General features: G+C 41.6%; 1 protein-coding gene across 1 annotated transcript in view; it reads left to right on the top strand.

Annotated features, from left to right (window-relative positions):
• The first annotated feature begins 3,316 nt into the window (after positions 1–3,316).
• LCA5L (lebercilin LCA5 like) overlaps positions 3,317–25,967 on the top strand; it is a 39,960-nt gene continuing 17,309 nt past the window's right edge. Inside the window, exons 1-2 of the mRNA XM_065876788.1 lie at positions 3,317–3,463; positions 23,553–23,884. Coding sequence (XP_065732860.1) covers positions 23,563–23,884 — 322 coding nt within the window. The 5' untranslated portion in view covers positions 3,317–3,463; positions 23,553–23,562. The remainder of the gene's footprint in view (positions 3,464–23,552; positions 23,885–25,967) is intronic.

The raw sequence follows: 25,967 nt of genomic DNA, 5'->3' as shown, positions 1-25,967 counted from the left end.
AGCCCATGTGCCACAACTACTGAGCCCTCACGCTACAACTACTGAAGCCCGTGCGCCTAGAGCCTGTGCTCCGCAACAAGAGAAGCCACTGCTATGAGAAGTCCGCACACTGCTACGAAGAGTAGGCCCTGCTTGCTGCAACTAGAGAAAGCCTGCATGCAACGAAGACCCGATGCAGCCAAAAATAAATAATAAATTTGTTAAAAATAATCATAATAATAAACAGCCACTTTTGTCACTGTCTTGGGAGCACCAGCAGCAATGAACCAGCCATCTTTCCATGAATGACAAGTCTAGGGCAACACTTGTCTAATGTATGTCTACTTGGAGATGGTGCCCAGCTCACCCACAACAAAAACCACTACCCACCTTATATGAATAACTCACCACCCAAGGTTGTAGAAACACATAACGCAGCAAAATTAAGAGTGCCTGCCGATGCAGGGGACACGGGTTTGTGCCCCGGTCCGGGAGGATCCCACATGCCGTGGAGCGGCTGGGCCCGTGAGCCATGGCCGCTGAGCCTGCGCGTCCAGAGCCTGTGCTCCGCAACAGAGAGGCCACAACAGTGAGAGGCCCGCGTACCACAAAAAAAAAAAAAAAGAGTGGGCACTCTAACAGGATAGGGAGGAGCAGGTGGTGATGGGACAGGAAAGCCTTGTCTGGCACCAACCCCTAAAAAGCCAGAATTAAATGGGGTTGGCTTGAATCCCACTTCTGGGCATATGCCCAGACAAAACTATAATTGGAAAAGATACATACACCCCTACGTTCATAGCAGCACTGTTTACAATAGCCAAGACATGGAAGCAACCTAAATGTCTATCGACAGATGAATGGATAAAGAAGATGTGGTACATATACACAATGGAATATTACTCAGCCATGAAAAAGAATGAAATGTCATTTGCAGCAACATGGATGGACCTAGAGATTACCATACTAAGTGAAGTAAGTCAGACAGAGGAGACCAATACCATATGCTATCACTTATATGTGGAATCTAAAATAAGATACAAATCAACATACCTAGGAAACAAAAACAGACTCACAGATATAGAGAACAGACTTGTGGTTGCCAAGTGGGAGGGGGGTAGGGGAAGGAAGGAATGGGAGTTTGGGATTAGCAGGTGCAAACTATTATATACAGAATGGAAAAACAATAAGGTCTTACTGTATAGCACAGGGAACTATGTTCAATATCCTTTGATAAGCCATAATGGAAAAGAATATGTAGAGGAATATATATATGTGTGTGTGTGTGTATATATATAACTGAGTCATTTTGCTGTACAGAAGAAACTAACACAACATTGTAAATCAACTATACTGCAATAAAATTTAAAAAAGAAAAAACAGGGTCTGCTTGGAGATGCCCACTGCCCTCTATTACATAAAAACAAAATGAAAAAACCATAAAGGGAAACGTGATAAATTTGAGCTACACAAATACAAGATATACTATAAACAAAATTCAAAAGTAATTGACAAACTGAAGGAAACATCTGCAGCATATACCATAGTCCGAGTTTTATAGGATGTCAAAAGTTCTAACAAATCAATTTTTACAAAGATGAACTCCAACTGAAAAAGTGGGCAAAAGGCAAATCACAAAATAAGTACAAATGATCACTGAAAGTATGACAAAAATGCCTATCCTTCCTAGAAATCAAAGTTGTGAAAAACTCAAAGTAAGGTGTCACTTTTTGACAATAACATGGGCGTACTTCTTTTTTAATTTTTAAAATTCATTGATTTTATTTATTTATTTTTGGCTGCATTGAGTCTTCATTGCTGCACACAGGCTTTCTCTAGTTGTGGCGAGCGGGGGCTACTCTGTTGCAGCGCGTGGCCTTCTCATTGCGGTGGCTTCTCTCGTTGTGGAGCATGGGCTCTAGGTGTGTGTAGCTGTGGCACATGGGCTCAGTAGTTGTGGCGCACAGGCTTAGGTGCTCCGCGGCATGTGGGATCTTCCCGGACCAGGGCTTAAACCCGTGTCCCCTGCATCGGCAGGCGGACTCTCAACCACTGCGCCACCAGGGAAGCCCCTACATGGACATACATTTTTAAAAGAAATAAGATTATCCGCAAATGTGGATTAAGGATTGGAGACATTTGCCTGGAAGGCAAACTTTCGTATACCTTCAGAAAGCCTCAAAGTGGGATCTATCCTTTGATCCTTCAACTTCACATGTAGGAATTTATCCTAAGAAAACAGGCGGGGTGGCCCCTAGGATTCACCTACAAGGACATTCAACAGGGCATTGATACAATGGGAGGGTGAGGAGGGAAGAGGAAAAAAAGAAATAACGTTATTGATCGTTAATTATGCCTACGCATCACTGAAAAGTCCTATGCAATCACTAAGAATAGCCTATAGGGCTTCCCTGGTGGCGCAGTGGTTGGAAGTCTGACTGCCAATGCAGAGACACGGGTTCAAGCCCTGGTCTGGGAAAATCCCACATGCCGCGGAGCGGCTGGGCCCGTGAGCCACAACTGCTGAGCTTGCGCGTCTGGAGCCTGTGCTCCGCAACCAGAGAGGCCGCGGTAATGAGAGGCTCGCGCACCGCGATGAAAAGTGGCCCCCGCCAGCCGCAACTAGAGAAAGCCCTCGCACAGAAACGAAGACTTAACACAGCCATAAATAACTTTTTTTTTACAAAATCACCTATAATTTTTATAGGTGATTTTTACTTTTCCTTGGTACTTTCCTGTACATGGTAACTTCTCTACACCAAACATGCATTGCTTTGTGATCAGATTTTCTACCACCAAGAAATCCATCTTTATAAAGGTTAACAGAAGCGCTCTGCGCTTAGTCCACGGCCCTCCCAGGCTGGGAACCGGACATGTGCATCGGACTCAGATTCAAAACACCCGGTGCGCGGGCGAGAGCTACCGGGCGCGGGAAGGAACCGCGGGGTCAGCTCGCTCGGCCCGAGCGCGGCCAGGGCGTAGGCGGGATCCCGGGCGCCGAGGAGGGGCGGCTGGAGGCTTGTTTGCGCAAGTCTATGCAGGCAGCTAAGTTCACCCTCACGGAAGAGTCAGGTGAGGCTGCCTCACTACCCGACCCTGGACACCTAGCCCGGGCCAGAGACGCGGTCCGGGGTGCGCGTGCGCGCAGGCCTCGCGGCCCCGCCTCTCGTTCCTCTCCTCCTGGCCGGCCAGTCCCAGAAAGCCCCGCGCGCCGGTTTCCAGGGCGACGCGTCAGAGCCAGGAGGCCGCCAGGTTGGCGCTGCAGCGGCAGCCGCGCGGAGCAGGTAACAGACCCGCTGCCGCCGCGCCCCACAGCCGGAAGTCTCCGCCCTACCCCAGCCGAGCCTCCTGCTAAACTTTCTGAGCCTTCCAGTGTCGCCCGGTTCCTCAGCCTTGGCCCCTGCCCAGCTCGGGCCTCACTGCTTGGCTCTGGAGTTGGTAACGTAGGCGGGCCGTCAGGCCGCTTCCACCTGCAAAGCGCAGCCTGGTGAAGAGCGGCCCTCGGCGTCCTTCTTCCCAGTTCAGACACTGTGACTGCGCCCACGCAACACACTCACAAGCCCACGCTGGCCCGGGGACCCGCGACCCGCCCGCACGCGGACTGGCCGCTGGAGGCATTCGGGCAGGGGGCGGTCCCGGGTATGGCCCGGGTATGGCCCGGGGGCGGGGCCCGGCCAGTCACCTTACCCCGCCTTCCAGCCCCGCCTTCTTCCTGACCCGCCACGCTGGGGCCGATTTCACCCCTTCACCAACTTGCAGGCTTTCGCCGACATCTTTCTTTTATATCTGAATCTGATACCTTAAGTTTTGCATCTGCCTGCATGCTTTTGCTTTGTTTTTTCCTTCTAACCTTAGCGCTGACATTTCCCTAATCCCCATCCCTGGGAAATCTGAATCCTTTGCAGTGTCTTCTGTGTTTTTGTCCCTCACCCGCTCAACTCAGCCTTGGAGCCCTCTGTCCACAATTTCCCGGTGGTGCTTTAACATTTCCTTGCCACACGTGTGCCAGCGGGTAAGTTTTCAGGCCAGTTTTTCACCGCCACACATGACCTCGAACTTTTTTTTTTTAATCTACCCTCACTTCCTAGGTGAATTCAGCCAGTCCCATAGGCTCAAAACCCATCTAAATGCGAGTGAACCCCACATGTGTATCTCCAGTCCTAACCCTCCTCTGAACTTCAGATGCATGTCTGCCTGCCCATATCTCTGCTTAGATGTCTAAGGCATCTCCAGCACAGCAAGTCCAGAACATTCCCGCAAACCTGCTCCTCCCGTGCTTTTACCCACTCCAGTTACTGGAAGCCATTCTCCCAAGTTGTCTGGGCATTAGTGTCCTCCTTGACTCCTGTTTCTCTCCCTCCCCACATTCAGTCTGTCAACACATCCTTCAGAACGTATCCAACGCCCACTGTCAGCACCCTGGTCCAGGCCTGGATTATTTCAGTAGCCTCCTAATTGGTCTCCCTGCCTCGAGTATAGACAGCCTTATGCTGTTTTCTTTTTCTGTGTTATTTCATGTGAGTAAGTTATTTTTGAAGGATATGAATTTTATACTTTCCATAGATAAAAATACAACATTTTTAGTATGCATTTTTGCGACTTTTAAACAAAGTAGACGAAGCTACGTAAGCACCTTACGATTAAGCTAAAAATTGAAAGATGCCCTTTAGCTTTCTGAGATATATGACAGTGTCTCTGGATAGATCTATGGCAAGAACTTTAAAACTGACTTTACGGAAGAATGAAAGAATTCTTCCAAGTGAGAAAAAAAGTCACGTAGGAATTTACGCTCTGTCTGTTCTGTATTCTTTCTTTTTTGGTTTTTTAGAGAAGCACCAAAAGAGGCAAATTGAAATGAAGACAAGTGAGCATTCCTACGCTGATCACTTTGATAGTAAGTACCTGGGCGCTGATACTCCAGTCAGAGTGAGGCAGTGATTGATATGACAGGTCCCTGCCCTCAGGGAGCTAATGGCCCCAGACACCTGTCCCCTTGCCAGTTGCAAACCCCCAGCTTCCGTTGTCCCTTTTTCCATCTAGTGAAACCCTGACGGACCAAAGTATAATGGTAGGGCAGCTGCAACTTGCAGAGGGTCTATAGGATGTTCCGCTCTCCAGCCTCCCCTTGTCCTGTCACTTCATAGAGGCTCTTAAAGGCACCTGAGGGGAATCTCCTCCATCTTCAGCTGCCACAACTGCAACCCCCCCACCCCGTGCTTTGGATCTCACCCCCTCCCACTTGCTGTCACTCTTGGCTGTCCATTCTCTCACCTGTGTCATCACCTCTGCCATCTTGACTGGCGCTTTCCCTCGGCTTTTAAACATGCTCAAGGGCTTCCCTGGTGGCGCAGTGGTTGAGAGTCCGCCTGCCGATGCAGGGGACGCGGGTTCGCGCCCTAGTCCGGGAGGATCCCACATGCCGCAGAGCGCCTGGGCCCGTGAGCCGTGGCCGCTGAGCCTGCACGTCCAGAGCCTGTGCTCCGCAACGGGAGAGGCCACAACAGTGAGAGGCCCGCGTACAGCAAAAAAAAAAAAAAAAAAAAAACATGCTCAAGACCTCCCATCACAAAAGAAACAGAAACAAACTCCCTTGACCTCAGTTCTCTTTCATTTTCCAGTTATTGCTCCATTTCTCATCCCCCTTGACAGGCAAACTTTGGTAAAGAATTGCCATGTTCAGTGTATGCATTCCCTGCCTCTCATTCCTCGACCCACTCCAGTCTGCCCTCCACTCTCATCTCTGCACTAAAACCACTCATCAGACGTTCCCGGCCACGTCTTGTTCAGTCTCTCAGCAGCACGTAAGTTTGACACTGCTGCTCCCCTCCCACTCGCAAAGCACTGTCTTCCCTGGGCTTCTGCACCCTCAGCCACGCCCAGCCTTCTGATCCTCCGGCCCCCATAGGTCCAGCTGCTGGGCAGCAGTGCCTCTTAGTACCTCTCAGACCCCTGCAACTCAACACGCGTGAGACCTGGCAGTCTCCCACCACCCCACCCACTGGGACCCCCTTGACCTTTTCCCTCACCCCAGCATCCAGTGGGTCACCAAGCCCTGGTGACATTGTCCCCTGTGCATCTTTCACATCATCACGGGCGCCTTGGTCCAAGCTCCCGCCTTCCTTCGTCCCGCCTCCTGCATCCGCTGCTCTCTGACTCTTCCCCTCTTCTGTTCTCCCCCGCTGCAGCCAGAGTCACCTCTTCGGGAGGCAGCGCAGATCATCCCTTCCCCAGCCTCTCTCTCTTTTGCTTACTGCTAGCTGGCTGTTCCTCTTGGATGAAAGATCCAGACCATAAACATGCCTTCCAGTGACCCTGCAGCTGTTCACCCCCCTGACCTCTGGAGCCCCATCTGGAACCGCTGGCCCTTGTCACGGGGCCCAGCCACAGGGGCCTCCTCTGCGTGCCAGCCCTGGCACTGCCTTCTCTGAGCTCTTCTTCCTTCCCACCCTCCATTCCTCTTTGCACAGTCAATTCCCACTGACCCTGCATATCTCAACTTAGAATGCACCGCTCTAGGGAAACTCCCAGGTCACTGTCTAGATCCGGCTTCTTTGCCATATATCCTCACAGAGTTGTAGCTCTTTCCTTTAAAACACTTAGAACAGTCACTGTTGTGATTATTTTATTACCGACGTGTTAGCTCCACGAAAACAGACACGTTTCTGTGTTCATTATATCCTCCACACCTCACACAGCTCCTGGCACATGGTATGCACTCAGATGTGTGTTGAAAGAATGAATGAAACGGACATTCGAATGTGTAACATCAAATGTGGGATATTTTCATAGAATTTTATTAAAATAGACAGTGAAAATTCTAGTAAAAAGGAATCAGGTCAACACTGTAAATTAAAAAGAAATGTGGCAGTGGCCGGGAGGGGGCGCTAAAAGTTCACGCGTCTGTGCATGTAGCCCTAGAGTGTGGGCTCTTCCTGTAGCCCATGCAGGAGCTGCATTTGCCGCCACCTGGTGGGAGCAGAGAGGCACAGCTTCTAACCCTGGAGGCGCTGCCTTGAGAAGCTGAGTCTGGTGATGAATTTGAGCTCTTTGTTAAAAATCAATTAAATATATAAAATTGTTAAATAACCAAAACCTACATAACTTGTCTATAACCATCCAAAGCTTGAATGGCACAATTCCATGTTATCCAATAAAGCCTGAGATTTCTGATGTATATAGGTATAATTGATGGACTTTCATGCCGGACTAAACCTTAAACGTCATTGAAAACAGCATATTTCGTACATTAAACCATTGAGGCCAGGCAGCTAGCTAGTACTGGCGGAGCTGGAACTATAACTCAGACGTCTCGCCACACAAGCCTTTTTCCTTCTGTAGCATACTTCCTCTCTTCTTAATTCCAGTGTTCATTCTTTTCTTTTTTCGGCTGCGTTGGGTCTTCCTTGCTGCGCGTGGGTTTTCCCTAGTTGTGGAGAGCAGGGGCTACTCTTCGTTGCGGTGCGTGGGCTTCTCATTGCGGTGGCTTCTCTTGTTGCGGAGCACGTGCTTTAGGCACGCGGGCTTCAGTACTTGTGGCTCATGGGCTTCAGTAGTTGTGGCTCGCAGGCTCTAGAGCACGGGCTCAGTAGTTATGGCGCACGGGCTTAGCTGCTCCATGGCATGTGGGATCTTCCCAGACCAGGGATCGAGCCCATGTCCCCTGCATTGGCAGGCAGATTCTTAACCACTACGCCACCAGGGAAGTCCCCCAGTGTTCATTCTTAAACTTCCTTTCTTCAATATTAGAGCAACCACATTTCTGAAGCCACAAATTGGGACACATCATCTTAAAAGTGGACACAGTGTTAGAAATCGTGTTCTTGAAAGCCTTGAGGTATGTGATCATCTTGCCTATTTTCATAACTATTTTTATAAGCTAAGGGAAGAGCTTTCCTGGTACTTAACATTCTGCTGAACTTTAAGTCAAAGAGTTCAGGCCTTTTGTTTTGTAGGAAGACCCTCAACCTGGGTCTGGTCGGTGTCTCCCCCTGACCTGACTCAGGCCTGATCCTGGCAGGGAGACCACAGGGATGACCCTGTGCTCTTCTCAGTTTCCAGGAGGCACATGAGGTCCACCTGTCCCACTGGTGGTGCGGGCCTTGCTGACCTGGTGATGGTCAAGGTGTCTGCCAGGTTTCTCCACAAAGCCACCCTCTTTCCTTTTGTATTTGATTAGTATTATGCCAGATCCTGTTCTTTATCGGACTTATGTTCACTGGCCTTTAGCATCCACTGACAAGTCCTGCCTGTTTCAACTACCTCTCTGATAGCCATCAAACAGTCACTGTCCCTTTCAGCCATTCCTTGTACATTTATTAGCTGTCATTCTACCATAAGGAAGAGCTTTCTCTTCCTTTCTCTGTTTATTTATTCATTTGTATTAGTATGGACTCATGGATTCCTATCTTATTTAATAGGTTGTCATCTTATTTCATCCTTATTTATTTTGATGCTCAAATTGTCCTAGATTTGATCAGTGAAAACTTCAAGTTGGCTTCTGTGTCCTTTTTCACATACCAGCCTTATCTTGTACTTTGCCTGCCCCAAGCCTGGAATCATCCATTTCTCTGAGGAACCCTAATTCCCTTTAGGAGAGAATGGTATTTAGTGGAGAATGTTGCTCAGAGTACTTATTGTTACCAGGGTGTCATTGCTTCTAGGCCTTCAGCAGAGTTAGGAAAATTACCCCCACACGCACGCGCATACACACACACACATGCATGCACATACATGCACATAGATTGGTAACTAGCTATCCTCGTGTGTGTGTGTGTGTATATATATATAGTATATATAAAATATGTGTGTATATATATATTAGCCCAATATTCCCTATTCTAATCGAACACCTCAGAGTTATTTCTAGACGTCCCCCTTTCTATGTAAGTAAAATCCTTTCAGGCAGAAATAAACTTGTCTTCTATGATTCTAAATATATTTATTTATTTCCTCAATTATCTTGTTTGCTCTGTGTAATTAACTTCCTGATCTTGCCGCTACCTGTCACCTTTTGTCACCCACCCACCCACACTTCTCCTCCCCACCCTGCCCTCTCAGCCTGCGGGCATGCCTCCACCGAAGCCCCTGAGCAAGGGCCAGCCTTCTTGCTCTTTAAAATCCCCGTCCTGAGTGCTTGATAAGGGAGTTTGCTGGTTTCTCCAGCTAGTTTTTCCGAGAAACCATCCCACCAGCTCCCCAGAGTTGGTGATCTTTCTCCTAGGTGTAGTCCAAGGTATAGCAAGACGGTTTTGAGAGCATTAAGTTATTTCCCCAAAGCACGTGAAGTCATCCTCTTCATTGACTTCTTGAAGTTGATAATAGTATGTTTCATTTACATTTTAATAGCCTGCTTTTAGTCTCATTTTGATTTATGATGTTTTTCATGATAACTTCTATTAGTCTCCTGTTGCTGCTCTAACAAATACCACAAACTCTGGCTTAAAACAACACAGATTTATTCTCTTATAGTTCTGGAGGTCAGAAGTCTGAAGTGAGCCTCATAAGGCTAAAAATTAAGATATCAACAGGGTTGCTCCCTTCCAGGGATTCCAGGGGAGAATCCATTCCCTTGCCTCTTAACAGCTTCTAGAACAGCCAGTATTTGGCCTGCGACCCCCTTCCAACACCCTCAAAGCCAGCAGGAAAACATCTGTCTCTGCCTCTTCCTCCCTCATCACACTGCTATCTTCTGACTGACTCCCCCTGTGTAACTCTTATAAAGGTTTTTGTAATTGTATCAGGCCCACATGGATAAACCAGGATAATTCAGGATAATCTCCCCACCTCAATCAATATCCTTCAAGTGGTCATCTGCAAAGTTCCTTTTGCTCTATGCAGTTATCACATTGTGTTCACAGGTCCTGGGGATTCACAGTTTCTAGGGATTAAGATGTGGACATCCTTCGGGGCAGGGGGCAGTATTCAGCCTAACACAGTTATGGCTTAAATCTTAAAACTAGGATTTTAACTCCTTTCTTTATGGCAGGTGATGAGCAACATGTGGACAATGATTAGGAACATGACTTGGAGATCTTTGCATATCCACACATACAGAGATATATTTCAGTCTTTTATTTATTTATTTATTTATTTATTTATTTGCTGTACGCGGGCCTCTCACTGTTGCAGCCTCTCCCGTTGCGGAGCACAGGCTCCGGACGCGCAGGCTCAGCGGCCATGGCTCACGGGCCCAGCTGCTCCGCGGCATGTTGGATCTTCCCAGACCAGGGCACGAACCCGTGTCCCCTGCATCGGCAGGTGGACTCTCAACCACTGCGCCACCAGGGAAGCCCCAGTCTTTTATTTTTTTTAAACCATGCAATGTCAGCATTACTATTAATCATGGGTACAATAACAACGTTTCATCCAATTTTTTAATTTTTGCCATTCTGATAGGTGAAACTGGAATCTAATTCTTTTAATTGGCATTTCATTAATTAAGAGCAAGCTTGAAAAACATTTTATATATATTTTTGGTTGTCTATGTTGCTGTAATGTGCTTGTTCTGTAATGTGTTCATACCCTTTGCCCATTTTACTTATGGAGTATCATAAGAGTTCTTTGTAAGTTAAGGAATTAGCTCTTTGTCATATGTGTTGAAAATAGTTTTCTCAGTTTCTGAAGTGCCTTTTAACATTATGATTTTTTTTTGTTATAGAGAAGTTTTAAATTTTTATATATGCATCCAAAATAGGAGCACTTAAATACATAACAGAAAAAAAGGGAGAAATTGACAGCAGCACAATAATAACAGGGGACATCAACACTCCACTTACATTGATGGACAGATCAGACAGAACATCAGTACGGAAGTTCTGGCTTTAAATGACATATTAGAACACATATAGAGAGAGAGAGATTTTTTTTTTTTTTCCGGGGGGTGCTTTTTCCATCCAAAAGCAGCAGAATACACATTCTTTTCACGTGCACATGGGACATTCTTCAGGACAGATTACATACTAGGCTACAAAACAAGTCTCAGTAAATTTAAGAATATTGAAATATATCAAGCATCTTTTCTGACTGCAATGCTATGAGACTAGAAATCAACTGCAAGGAGAAAAAAAAAGACGGCAAAGAAACAAACACATGGAGGCTAATTAATATGCTACTAAACAACCAATGGATCACTGAAGAAATCAAATCAGATATAAAAAAAATACCTGGAGACAAGTGAAAGCAAGAACACAAGGATCCAAAATCCATGGGATGCAGCAAAAGCAGTTCTAAGAGGGAAGCTTATAGCAGTACAAGCTTACCTCAGGAAACAAGAAAATCTCATATAAACAACCTAACCTAACATCTAAAGGAACTAGAGAAAGAAGAACAAACAAGACCCAAAGTTAGTAGAAGGAAAGAAATCATTAAGATCAGAGCAGAAATAAATAGAGGCTAAAAAACAATAGAAAAGATCAATGAAACTAAGAGCTGGTTCTCTGAAAAGATACACAAAATTGATAAAACTTTAGCCAGGCTCATCAAAAAAAAAAAAAAAAAAGAGGGCCCAAATCAATAAAATCAGAAATGAAAAAGAAGTTACAACTGACACCACAGAAAAACAAAGGATCATAAAAGATTACTATGACCAACTATATCCCAATAAAATGAACAACCTAGAAAAAAATGGACAAATTCCTAGAAATGTACAGTTTCCCAAGACTGAACCAGGAAGAAATAGAAAATAGGAACAGACCAATTACAATTTCATTAGTAATGAAATTGAATCAGAAATAATAATAATTTTTTAAAAACTTTCAACAAACTAAAGTCCAGGACCAGATGGCTTCACAGGTGAATTCTACCAAACATTAGAGAAGAGTTAACACCTATCCTTCTCAAACTATTCCAAAAAAATTGCAGAGGAAGGAATGTTTCTGAACTCATTTTACAAGGCCAGCACCACCCTGATATCAAAACCAGACAAAGATATCACCAAAAAAAAAAAACATTATAGGCCAGTATCACTGATGAACATAGATGCAAAAATGCTCAACAAAATATTAGCAAACCATATCCAACAATACATTAAAAGGGTCATACAGGGCTTCCCTGGTGGCGCAGTGGTTGAGAGTCCGCCTGTTGATGCAGGGGACATGGGTTTGTGCCCCGGTCCGGGAAGATCCCACATGCCGCGGAGCGGCTGGGCCCATGAGCCACGGCCACTGAGCCTGCGCGTCCGGAGCCTGTGCTCCGCAACGGGAGAGGCCACAGCAGTGAGAGGCCCGCGTACCACAAAAAAAAAAAAAAAAAAAAAAGGGTCGTACACCATTATCAAGCAGGATTTATCCCAGGGATGCAAGGATGATTCAATATCTGCAAATCAATCAATCACTGTGATACACCACATTAACAAATTGAAGAATAAATACCATATGACCATCTCAGTAGATGCAGAAAAAGCTTTTGACAAAAGCTAACATCCACTTATGATCAAAAATAACAAAACACTCCAGAGAGTGAGTATAGAGACCCAACATAATAAATGCTATATATGACATAATAAATTATATATATATATATATATATATATATATATATATGTATATATATACAGTCCACAGCTAACATCATACTCAATGATGAAAAGCTGAAAGCATTTCTCCTAAGATCAGGAACCAGACAAGGATGCCCACTCTCACCACTTTTATTCAACATAGTGTTGGAAGTCCTAACCACAGCAATCGGACAAGAAAAAGAAATAAAAGGAATCCAAATTGGAAAGGAAGCAGTAAAACTGTCACTGTTTGCAGATGACATGATACTATACATAGAAAATCCTAAAGACACCACCAAAAAACTCCTGGAACTCATCGATCAATAAAGTTGAAGGATACAAAATTAATATAGAGAAATCTGTTGCATTTCTATACACTAACAACAAGCTATCAGAAAAAGAAATTAAGGAAACAGTCCCGTCTACCATCACATTAAAAAGAATAAAATACCTAGGAATAAACCTACCTAAGGAGGTAGAAGACCTGTACTTGGAAAACTATAAGACACCAATTAAATATACTGAAGATGACACAAACAGATGGAAAGATATACTGTGTTCATGGATTGGAAGAATTAATATTGTCAAAATAACCGTCCGACCAAAGGCAATCTACAGATTCAATGCAATCCCTAGCAAAATACCAAGGACACTTTTTACAGAACTAGAACAAATAATTTAAAAATTTGTATGGAGGCACAAAAGACCCCAAATACCCAAAACAATCTTGAGAAAGAACAGAGCTGGTGGTATCACATTCCCTGACTTCAGACTATACTACAAAGCTACATTAATCAAAACAGTATGGTACTGGCACAAAAACAGCCACATAGATCAATGGAACAGAATAGAGAGCCCAGAAATAAAACCATGCACTTATGGTCAACTAATCTAACACAGAGGAGGCAAGAACATACCATGGAGAAAAGATAGCCTCTTCAATAAGTAGTGCTGGGAAAACTGGACTGCTCCATGTAAAAGAATGAAATTAGAGCATATTCTAACACCATATACAAGAATAAGCTCAAGGGTACACTAATATGTATAAAACAGATAAGTAATAAGAACCTGCTGTATAAAAAAATAAATAAAATTTTAAAAATAAATAAATAAACTGAAGGGACTTCCCTGGTGGTCCAGTGGTAAAGAATCTGCCTTCCAATGCAGGAGACATGGGTTTGATCCCTGGTTAGGGAACTAAGATCCCACATGCTGTGGGACAACTAAGCCTAGGCACCACAACTACTGAGCCCACACAACTCAACTAGAGAAATTTTGTGCCACAAACTACAGAGCCCATGTGCTCTCAAGCCTGCACGCCACAACTAGAGAAGAGACGGCAAAGAAACAAACACATGGAGGCTAAATAATATGCTACTAAACAACCAATGGATCACTGAAGAAATCAAATCAGATATAAAAAAAATACCTGGAGACAAATGAAAGCAAGAACACAATGAAAGATCCTGCATGCCTTGACAAAGATCCCATGTGCCAAAACTAAGACCCAACACAGCCAAATAAATAAGTAAATAACAAATAAATCTTTAAAAAAATAATAAAAATAAACTCAAAATGGATTAAAGACCTAAATGCAAGACTGGAAACCATAAAAATCCTAGAAGAAAACATAGGTGGGATGCTTTTCTTTTTTTGACCGCACCATGCAGCATGTGAGATCTTAGTTCCTGGACCAGGGATCAAATCTATGCCCCCCTGTAGGAAGTGCGGAGTCTTAACTACTGGACCACCAAGAAGTCCAGGTGGGACACTCTGACATAAATTGTAGCAATATTTTTTTTTGATCTGTCTCCTAAGGCAAAGGAAACAAAAACAAGAATAAACAAGCAGGACCTAATTAAACTTAAAAGCTTATGCACAGCCAGGGAAGCCACTGACAAAACAAGAAGACAACCTACGGACTGGGAGAAAATATAGGCAAATGATATAACCTATAAGGGGTTATTATCCAAAATATATAAACAGCTTATACAACTCAATGTCAGAAAAACAAACAACCCCATTATAAAATGGGCAAAAGATCTGAATAGACATTTCTTCAAAGGAGATATACAAATGGCCAAAAGGCACATGAAAGATGCTCAACATCATTAATCACCTGAGAAATGCAAATCAAAACCACAATGAGATATCACCTCATGCCTGTTAGAATGGCTATGATCAAAAGGACCATAAATAATAACAAATGTTGGGGAGGATGTGGAGGAAAGGGAGTCCTTGTGCACAGCTGATAAAAATGCAGGTTGGTGCAGCCACTGTGGAAAACAGTATGGAATTTCCTCAAAAAACAAAAAATAGAACTACCACATGACCCAGCAATTCTACTCCTGGGTATATATCTGAAGAGAATGAAAACATTGATTCAAAAACATATATGCACCACAATGTTCATAGCAGCACTATGTACAATAGCCAAGATTTGGATGCAACTTAAGTGTCCATTACCAAATGAATGGATAAAGAAGATGTGGTATATATGTGTGTGTGTACACACACACACACACACACACACATACATATACATATACATGGAATACTACTTAGTCATAAAAAAATAATGAAATATTGCCATTTGCAACAACATGGATGGACTTGGAGGTTTTCATGCTAAGTAAAAAATAGACAAAGACAAATATTGTATGGTATCACTTATATGTGGAATCTAAAAAATAAACTAGTAAATGTAACAAAAAAGAAACAGACTCACAGATATAGAGAACAAACTAGTGGTTATGAGTGAGGAGAGGGAGTGGAGAAGGGACAAGAGAAGTGTAGGTGATAAGTACAAATTATCGTGTATAAAATAAATAACCTACAAGGCTATATTGTACAGCACAGGGAATATAGCCAAAACTTTATAATAACTATAAATGCAGTATAACCTTTAAAAATTGTGAGAATCACTGTGTTGTACACATGAAACATATAATATTGTAAATCAACTATACCTGAATAAAAAAACTTTTTAAAAATTTTATGCAGCCATTTTTACTAATTGTTTCCTTTGTGGTTTGTGAGCTTTATTTCTTACCACACTGCATGTTTTCTTTTAAGATTTGTTTTCAACATTTACATTTTTAATTCATCTAATATTTAAGTGTAAGAAATGTAATAAGAATTCACTTTTGTTCTGATTTCCAGACAGATGTCTAGCCTGTTGCCCCACACCATCATTTCTTGGAAGTCTGCTTTTCTCCACCTTTATCTTATACTAGGTTTCCATATGTATTTGGTTCTGTTTCTGAACTCTTTATTACATTATATTGCTCTGTCTATTCAAGCACTATTATCAGGCTCTTTTAATGACTATAGCTTTATATCACAATATCTGATAGAGGTAGTCCCTTCTCATCATTTTTTTAAAATCCTTTTGTTCTCATGTATTTTTCATATTCATAATTATATGAATTTAGTATGATCTTGTCACATTTCCAAAAAAACTACTCTTGACATTTTTACTAGGAATACTGTGATTATGTACATTAAATTAGGGAGAATTTACATCTTTATCACCTTGGTCCTTCTTATATAAGAACACTATATGTCTTTCCAATTACATAAATCTTCTTTTATTTCTTTCAGTAGTTTAAAAGTTTTTTTCATATTATTTGTATTAAACCTGTATCAGATGTTTTAAATTTTTAGCTGATATATAGTAAATGGGATCTTTTCATCTATTTTCCAAGTCATTTCAGTTAACATATAGAAAAGATTGATTTTTATATCCATTTAATAGCCAATAGTTTTATTGAATTCCCTTTATTTTATACTGTTGTATGGGGTTTTATAAGTTTAAAATCATGTTACCTGCACATAATAAATGATTTGCCATTTCTTTTCCAATATTTATACATGTTATTTCTTTCTCATGTCTAATTTCATTGGCTAGTACCTCCAGAGCAATATTAATTAGCAGAAGTGATTGTTGACATCTTTATCTAAATCCTTACAGCAATGTAAAATTAATGGTTCACTGTTAAGCATGAGATTAGTTTCTGGTTTGAGATATGTATTAATATTTCTTTATCATATTGGGAAAGCATTCATTTAGGGCATTTTGAGTTGAGTCAGCACTAGTGAGAAGTTTTTCAGGAGTAATGGATATGGAGAAAGGACTTAAGAAGCATAGAGGCACCCTGAACATTCATTTATTTAGTCAATCTTTATTGAACACATTATTTCCCAGGAACTCCTCTAGGCACAGGGGATACAGCAGAAGACAAAACAGTCAAAAATACTGCCATTATGAAGCATACAATTTAATTGAGAAGTCAGGCAACAAATCAGATGAATAAGTAAAATATGTATGACATTAGACTAGTGATATGTTCTAAGAGGAAATATAAAGTGGGAAAGAGAATAGGAAGTGTTGAGAATGGCTGAGAAAAGAGGGAAAACTTGTAAGTCAAACTACCGTTTTCCACGAAGCAGGACTGAGAATACATTTAAGAATACAGTTACCTACCCACACAATAATTTGGGTTGGTAAACATAGCTGTAACCACTTTTTGAAAACTAAATGGTCCCTATAAATTAATTATAACTTCACTACAGAATATTTACCTTTAAGAATTAGGATTTTCTGGTTGTAATAAAAGCCAAGAATCTGACAATTTGTGAGATAGATTGTTGAGTCAGAAGGTTACATTTCAGTACATAATACTAAAGTCTATCAATATCAGTGCTTCTAAGATAAGATCCAGTGCCCACCAGTAGTACCTGCTGCTTTCAGGCAAGTAACACATAATCCAAAAACTTTCATTATTCATGTTCAAATTTTTATTAGAAAGAAAGAACAGGCAGGTGGGCCCCACCATCTTTTGTTTTGTGCCCCAAATTTTGAGACGCACTGCTCTGCTGTGGCCCCTTCAAATCTTATTTCAGCAGGACTGTCTGATAACTACAACCAAGAATTTCCCAATCAACTGCCAATAACTGATTCACTTTGATAGAGAGAAAGCCTTATAGTGTGTGAAGTATAAAGCAATCCATATGCAAATGAATATATATAAATTAATACTGGTTCAAAACTTTTAATTTCCAATTATATAAATGTTTATTGATGAGCTCTTAACATTTGCCTTTTGTAATATCATTCTAGGTTTTTTGAAATGTATTATTTTCTTTTTTTAATATAAATGTATTTATCTGTTTATTTATTTAATTTTGGCTGCATTGAGTTTTCGTTGCTGCACGCGGGCCTTCTCTAGTTGCGGCGAGCGGGGGCTACTCTTCGTTGCAGTGTGCGGGCTTCCCATTGCAGTGGCTTCTCTTGTTGTGGAGCACGGGCTCTAGGCACGTGGGCTTCAGTAGCTGTGGCTCGCAGGCTCAGTAGTTATGGCTCACAGGCTCTAGAGCGCAGGCTCAGTAGTTGTGGCACACTGGGCTTAGTTGCTCCAAGGCATGTGGGGTCTTCCCAGATGAGGGCTTGAACCTGTGTCCCCTGCATTGGCACGCGGATTCTTAACCCACTGAGCCACCAGGGACGTCCCTGAAATATATTATTTTCTTAGAAATAGACCAAAGAATGTCAGAAAACACTACCCTGGAAACTTCATAAATATTACAGTGTGAAGAACCCTCCGCTCAGGACACAAAGTTGATTGCTCATACATCTTAGGAACATTTGGTAAAGAACGGCAGATACGCATTAATTCATTTTAAAACATTTTTGCATGTGTTTAGTTTTTGGTCCGCCTTGTTGTAAAAGTAGAATTGAAGGCAACTACACAACACTGTAGGATTCAGAATTATTCAGATGTATATCTCGATCTTGAACATTCTCATTTCTCATTCTATAATTAAATGAATGTGATATACAAACTGACTGTATTTATAAGCAGACATCCCTCTTCACCACGGTGCATTCCAGAAAAAACATATCATCAACAGGGTCACATTTTTCCATTAGGTTTTTAACTGTGGGTTGTATTCCTGAGTCATACACAACAGCAAAGAAACTACTATAAACTCTATAATGATAGCAATATAGTGAAATTATGCTTCAAGTGCAATAAAATGGGCACTGTTATACTGTAAACACTAATTGTTTAAAATATAAATGGTGCCAAAAATCTGAACTATACACTATCATAAATTTGATATCAAAAACTGGTATGGTAATTATATAGTGAGCATTAATTACATAATTACTAACTTTATTTTCAAATCCTTGAAGGCAGAGTTTGCCTTTTTCCTAACCCCAGTGCCTGGCAGACACTAAATAAATGACTTTTGACTGAACATTTTAAATTAATTAATTAATCAATTAATTAAAAGGAACGTTAAGGAAATAAAAGGAATCCAAATCAGAAAAGAAGAAGGAAAGCTGTCACTGTTTGCAGATGACATGATACTATACATAGAGAAACCTAAAGATGCTACCAGAAAACTACTAGAGCTAATCAATGAATTTGGTAAACTAGCAGGATACAAAATTAATGCACAGAAATCTCTGGCCTTCCTGTACACTAGTGATGAAAAATCTGAAAGTGAAATTAAGAAAATACTCCCATTTACCATTGCAACAAAAAGAATAAAATATCTAGGAATAAACCTACCTACAGAGAAAAAAGACTTGTATGCAGAAAATTATAAGAACTGATGAAAGAAATTAAAGATGATACATATAGATGGAGAGGTATACCATGTTCTTGGATTGGAAGAATCAACATTGTGAAAATGACTCTACTACCCAAAGCAATCTACAGATTCAATGCAATCCCTATCAAACTACCACTGGCATTTTTCACAGAACTAGAACAAAAAATTTCACAATTTGTATGGAAACACAAAAGACCCCGAATAGCCAAAGCAATCTTGAGAACGAAAAATGGAGCTGGGGGAATCAGGCTCCCTGACTTCAGACTATACTACAAAGCTACAGTAATCAAGACAGTATGGTACTGGCACAAAAACAGAAAGATAGATCAATGGAACAGGAGAGAAAGCCCAGAGATAAACCCATGCACATATGGTCACCTTATCTTTGATAAAGGAGGCAGGAATGTACAGTGGAGAAAGGACAGCCTCTTCAATAAGTGGTGCTGGGAAAACTGGACAGGTACATGTAAAAGTATGAGATTAGAACACTCCCTAACACCATACACAAAAATAAGCTCAAAATGGATTAAAGACCTAAATGTAAGGCCAGAAACTATCAAACTCTTAGAGGAAAACATAAGCAAAACACTCTATGACATAAATCACAGGAAGATCCTTTTTGACCCACCTTCTAGAGAAATGGAAATAAAAACAAAAATAAACAAATGGGACCTAATGAAACTTAAAAGCTTTTACACAGCAAAGTAAACCATAAGCAAGACCAAAAGACAACCCTCAGAATGGGAGAAAATATTTGCAAATGAAGCAACTGACAAAGGATTAATCTCCAAAATTTACAAGCAGCTCATGCAACTCAATAACAAAAAAACAAACAACCCAAATTAAAAATGGGCAGGAAACCTAAATAGACATTTCTCCAAAGATCTACAGAGTGCCAACAAACACATGAAAGAATGCTCAACATCATTAATCATTAGAGAAATGCAAATCAAAACTGCAATGAGATATCATCTCACACCAGTCAAAATGGCCATCATCAAAAAATCTAGAAATAATAAATGCTGGAGAGGGTGTGGAGAAAAGGGAACACTCTTGCACTGCTGGTGGGAATGTGAATTGGTACAGCCACTATGGAGAACAGTATGGAGGTTCCTTAAAAAACTACAAATAGGACTACCATATGACCCAGCAATCCCACTACTGGGCATATACCCTGAGAAAGCCATAGTTCAAAAAGAGTCATGTACCACAATGTTCACTGCAGCTCTATTTACAATAGCCAGGAGGTGGAAGCAACCTAAGTGTCCATCATCAAATGAATGGATAAAGAAGCTGTGGCACATATATACAATGGAATATTACTCAGCCATAAAAAGAAACGAAATTGAGTTATTTGTAGTGAGGTGGATGGACCTAGAGTCTGTCATACAGTAAGTCAGAAAGACAAATACCGTATGCTAATACATATATATGGAATCTAAGAAAAAAAAAATGTCATGAAGAACCTAGGGGCAAGATGGGAATAAAGACACAGACCACTAGAGAATGGACTTGAGGATATGGGGAGGGGGAAGGGTAAGCTGTGACAAAGTGAGAGAGTGGCATGGACACATATACACTACCAAACGTAAAATAGATAGCTAGTGGGAAGCAGCCGCATAGCACAGGGAGATCAGCTTGGTGCTTTGTAACCACCTAGAGGGGTGGGATATGGAGGGTGGGAGGGAGGGAGACACAAGAGGGAAGAGGTATGGGGACATATGTACATGTATAACTGATTCACTTTGTTATAAAGCAGAAACTAACACACCATTGTAAAGCAATTATACTCCAATAAAGATGTAAAAAAAAAAAAGTAAATAAATAGTCATCTTTCTCCCAGCTCTTCAGTTCCAAAAAAAAAAAGGAACATTAGATGGTTTGCTTAAAGCCTAGATTTTTAAATAATACACCACATAATCAGAAATCCATCTATGTGGAGCCTGCTTACATTTTTTATTGATAACAATGTGGTGTAGCCTACTTATATTAATACAAATATACTCTAAAACAGTTTAATCAACTTAAAGGTAGTTATAGGCCTGATACTAGTCCTCTATCAATTTTTAACAGATCAATGAGAAAACTACCATTTAACAGACTGAATATTCCAGAGAGCTGCTTAATATGTGCTTTCAAGGTACATGCTGACTAGGAATAGCCAAAAATCAAAATTGGGGGGCTTCCCTGGTGGCGCAGTGGTTGAGAGTCCGCCTGCCGATGCAGGGGACGCAGGTTCGTGCCCCGGTCTGGGAAGATCCCACATGCTGCGCAGCGGCTGGGCCCGTGAGCCATGGCCGCTGAGCCTGCGCATCCGGAGCCTGTGCTCCGCAACGGGAAAGGCCACAGCAGTGAGAAGCCCGCGTACCACAAAAAAAAAAAAAAAAAAAAAAAATCAAACTTGGTTTTACCTTGCTGATGACTCTCAGATTCAGTTTCATGAATTAGAATGGAATTCTCACAGGTGAACCCAAACAAACCCATATTCCGATTATATAGGTAGAAATTTTAGAACAGTTCTGGGTCCTGGGATTTTCAGAATTCTAAAAATGTTCTCTCTTGGGGGGCTTCCCTGGTGGTCCAGTGGTTAAGAATCCGCCTTTCAATGCATGGGACGCAGGTTCGATCCCTGGCCTGGGAACTAAGATCCCACATGCCTCGGGGCAACTAAGCCTGTGAGCTGCAACTAAGATCTGACACAGCCAAATAAATTAAAAAATAAATAAAAATGTTCTCTCTCTCTGGTAGGTATAATTTGTGTTAAGCCCAAGTAACTCTTTTGGAAACTGAACCACCCTGGGAAGATACATTTGAGTGTATGAGTGACCTACACCTGTGTAACAAATCACCCCAAAAGTTAACAGCTTAAAACAACAATGTGTTCGGCCACCACTCCAAAAAACTACTTTGATAAGATCATGATTTTATTAAAATTAATGGATTAGAGATAGAGAAAATATGGTATTATATAGATTTTTTCAAAATTAAGTAAATACACATTCTAGAAAGCATCTATTAACCTAAATAAACTAAGTTGTTTAGCATAAAATCCCGTTCTTCCATTTTTCTGCAAGATCACTGTTGGTTTCATAACCTCCTGGGATCGATTCACACGGAAGTTTGCTGTTTTATAAGTCTGTCTCCCGTTCTCAAATGAACACCTACTGGCTGGAAAAACAACAACGAACGTTTTTTATCCGGTGGGTCAGGAATCCGGGCACAGCTGGGTCCTTTGGCTCGCGATGTCTCGCAAGGCTGCTTCAGCATGTCGGCTGGGGCTGCAGTTACCTCCAGACTCGGGGGAAGTTCCAAGCTCACCCGAATGGCTGGTGGTAGGATTCCGCTCCTGCAGCCCGATCGACGGAGGGCCTCAGGTCCTCCCTGGCTGTGGGCCTGAGGCCTCAGTTTCCTGCCATGTGTGCTTCCCCGTGGGTCAGCTTACAATACGGCAGTTGACTTCCATCAGTGTGAGCAAATGAGAGAAAAAGCGAGGGTGATTAAGAAGGAAGTCAGAATCCTTTAGTTACCTTACCTAGGAAGCGACACCTGAGTCACACTGGAGGGGACGGGATTATACCAGGAAGTGGGAGTCAGCGGAGGCCCTTAGAAGCTGCGCCCCACGCTGTGTGCGTTCCAAAGACAGCCTCAGAAAGGTACGTGATAACTCCCTTCTTTATCACTCTACGGAAGGAAAAGTGACTGACTACACATGGAGGAATCACCTGGTTGTTTTCCCAGCTGAATGAATGTCTGCAGTTAGGTGACCCTCAGCATCCGGTAGACAACAGTGAGGTGCTACTTCTGCCTCTTGACAACCAGTGGAGAGGCCTTGGTATCTTCCAGACAGTGCCTGATCACCCTTTCCCAAAGCCAAACACAGTTCAGACTGAGTCTAAGGAAGCTCAAAGTGGTTCTTACAGAAAGATTCGGGAATAGAACTGGTTTGGGAACTTAAAGCATTCTCTTTTTGTTCTAGCATGTATATATATATATATATATATATATATATATATATATATATATACGTATATATATACATATATATATACGTATATATATATACATATATATGTATATATATATATGACTGAATCACTTTTCTGTACACCTGAAACTAACACAACATTGTAAGTCAACTATACTTCAATTAAAAAAAAAAAACAGCCAGCCTTAGAGAATGAGACTGTAATTCACTAACTTTTAAATTGTTGTCATTGTTGTCACCTGATGTGAACTTTATATTTCCTGTGAATATAATCTCCCCAAAGTCCAGTCTCAGGAGTTTTACATTTTAGGTAGAAAAAAATATAAAAACCAAACTGAAAAATTTTCCAGAAAATACTTCAAAATAATGTGTTGTTTTGTATTCCTAATGATTCATTTATAGTTAAATATATTAAAGCACAGGTTCATTTCAATGTCAATAGCTATAAATCTAAAAATACTTTTCTTCTATTAGGTTGTTTACTATGTCATTGGCTGATCTAACAGAAACGAATCTAGACGGACATTTCCCCAGCGTGGCCTTAGAAAACGGCAGGAGGTCTGCAAAATGCCAGAGCAGCAGCCCAGGTTTTCCCAGGAACAGCAACGATTCCGACAAGAGTGTTGATTACAGCAGATCTCAGTGTTCCTGCAGAAGTTCAAGTTCTCACTACGATTATTCAGAAGACTTTCTCTCTGAATGTTCAGAAACCACGGCTAAAAAGAATTATTTAGAGAAGCCTGTAGTAAAAGGAAAAAAGGAGGAGAAGAAAAAGTGTAATGTTTCTAAAATCTCCCAACCTAAAGGTAAGAAGCAAAACTTCCCAACCAAGACCAAATTTCTGGTTATAATGACATATTATTTAATGCACTACTATCCGAAGTGGTCCATATTCAGTTTTATTGTTTTTCCAGATTGTAAATCATAAACATTATAAGTGAATTTTTATAGAAGGAATGGGAAATAGAGAAATTAAGGATAATTACAAAATAACAGAAAGTTAGGCTTAAAACATAAAGCCTAGCCCTCTTGCGGTTTTTAGTTAACAGGTGGCCTTGTTACAGAATGCCACAGTACTTGGAATTCACTGGCCTCTTGCCTTTCACCTCAGCTGAAGAATCAAGGTTTCAATCACCAATGAAATGTAAATATCTGTCTCAGCACCCCAGCAAGATGGTCTTCGCATCCGGTGAGGCATATTGGCAAAGATGCTCTTTAGAAACAAGGATGGTTCAAAAGGCTGTTAATAATGTCATTTCCTTGTGGATTTTAAAAGTACTCCATCAGCTCCTAACTGTCCGAATTGGGATTAGCTTTGCAACATCCTAGACCTCTTCACTCCCCGCCCCCTGCCCAGGCGGTTATTATTCCCAGGCAGGCAATCCTAGGCTTATAAATATTCCCTATGTAGAAACAGCTGGGACTCTTTTTCCACTGTGACCATCAGAACTGCCCAGTCAGTAGCTGGAAAATAATTAAGAGCCTACTCCAACTGGAGCACATGTAGCGTCACATTTACCCAGTACCTGCCTCCCATCCCCAGCCTGCCATGACCAGCTGTGCCTGGGACCCCCGGTGAAGATCTAGAATCTTCGATTGCCCTTCTTCCCAGCTGTAGAGCAGGGATTCTTCGTCTAAGGGCCACATCTGCAAACCCCAGGGAATCCTTTGCATGTTTGTGTGTATTTATTTGCGTTTGTGAACTTTCTAGGGAGAAGGACCCATAGTTTTCATCCAGATTCTCGAAAGGTTAACAGCCCTTTCTCTGGAGAGGTGGGAGTCCCGCACATCCTGGCAAGGCCCAGGGCAGAAGACTCTGTCATGGGAAGTCTGTTCGGGCATTTGTAGAGATAATCACAACAGCACATACATCATGGACAGGCTCTACAGTCATACTCCCTCAGCCACGTTTGAAATTTACGGAACTCTGAAAACCAAATGTTTTTTCTATCTTTGGCACCAACACTGATTTGGCACCAAAAACCTGATTTGAACTGACACAAGATTGATCTTTATTTATTTCACTTTGTGCAAAATATAATCATATAAATTTCACTACAAAAATATTCATTACAAAAACAAAGTGTGATGTCCCCAGCCCTACTGGACGTACTTTGGAAAATACTATATATGCATCACGAAGAATAAACCCCCCAAAATTCAGAAACAGTTTGGCCCTAGGGGTTTATGACAAGAAGTCCTCAAACGAATATACTACATCTTACATGGAGTCTGGGCTTTTGTGGGACTGCATGAGAATGCAGTTAGCATTTATAAAACCATTTCTACAAGAAACGAACTGTATTTTGAGTTCTAAGCACCTTATAATTTGACTTTTAAAAACTGATTCCTCATTTATTTATTCCACAAATATTTATCGTGTCCTTTATGCAAGATACCTGTTCATAAATTGGGAGCAGCCTAAATGAACTGTCACTTCACAGGGGACTAGAACCTAAATTCCATGATCCGAGTGAGGGCTTGCTCTCCCTTGGGTACGCTTTCGTGTATGAATACTCTGAAATTATTTTAAGTAAATCTTGGCTGCATCATTAACCCAAATTATATGTCCCTGAGGATCCTCGTACCGAGGTTACTCATTGTAACATCAAGCTTTGTCACAGAATGATAAAAGTGTCTCTTGGTTTATTCTTTTATTCTTTTGTTCTCTCCCAGCTCATGTTTTGCAAGTGTTTGCCAAAAAAATTTAATCAGCAAGTAATTGATGAATTAATGCTGGGGTAATGTAATTCTAAGCAAAAAGGCGTTACGTTTTAGCCAGTGCAGTCCGTTCTCCAGTGAAGGTTCAATTTCTGTTCAGCTTTCTTATATATAAAAGTAGACCTCTGACCCTCAGGGGCTGGTAACGCTGGATCAGGAACCACCACT

The sequence above is a fragment of the Phocoena phocoena genome, chromosome 4, assembly GCF_963924675.1.
Source record: "Phocoena phocoena chromosome 4, mPhoPho1.1, whole genome shotgun sequence".
Taxonomy (NCBI): Eukaryota; Metazoa; Chordata; class Mammalia; order Artiodactyla; family Phocoenidae; genus Phocoena; species Phocoena phocoena.
This window is presented reverse-complemented; position numbering and strand designations above follow the sequence as displayed.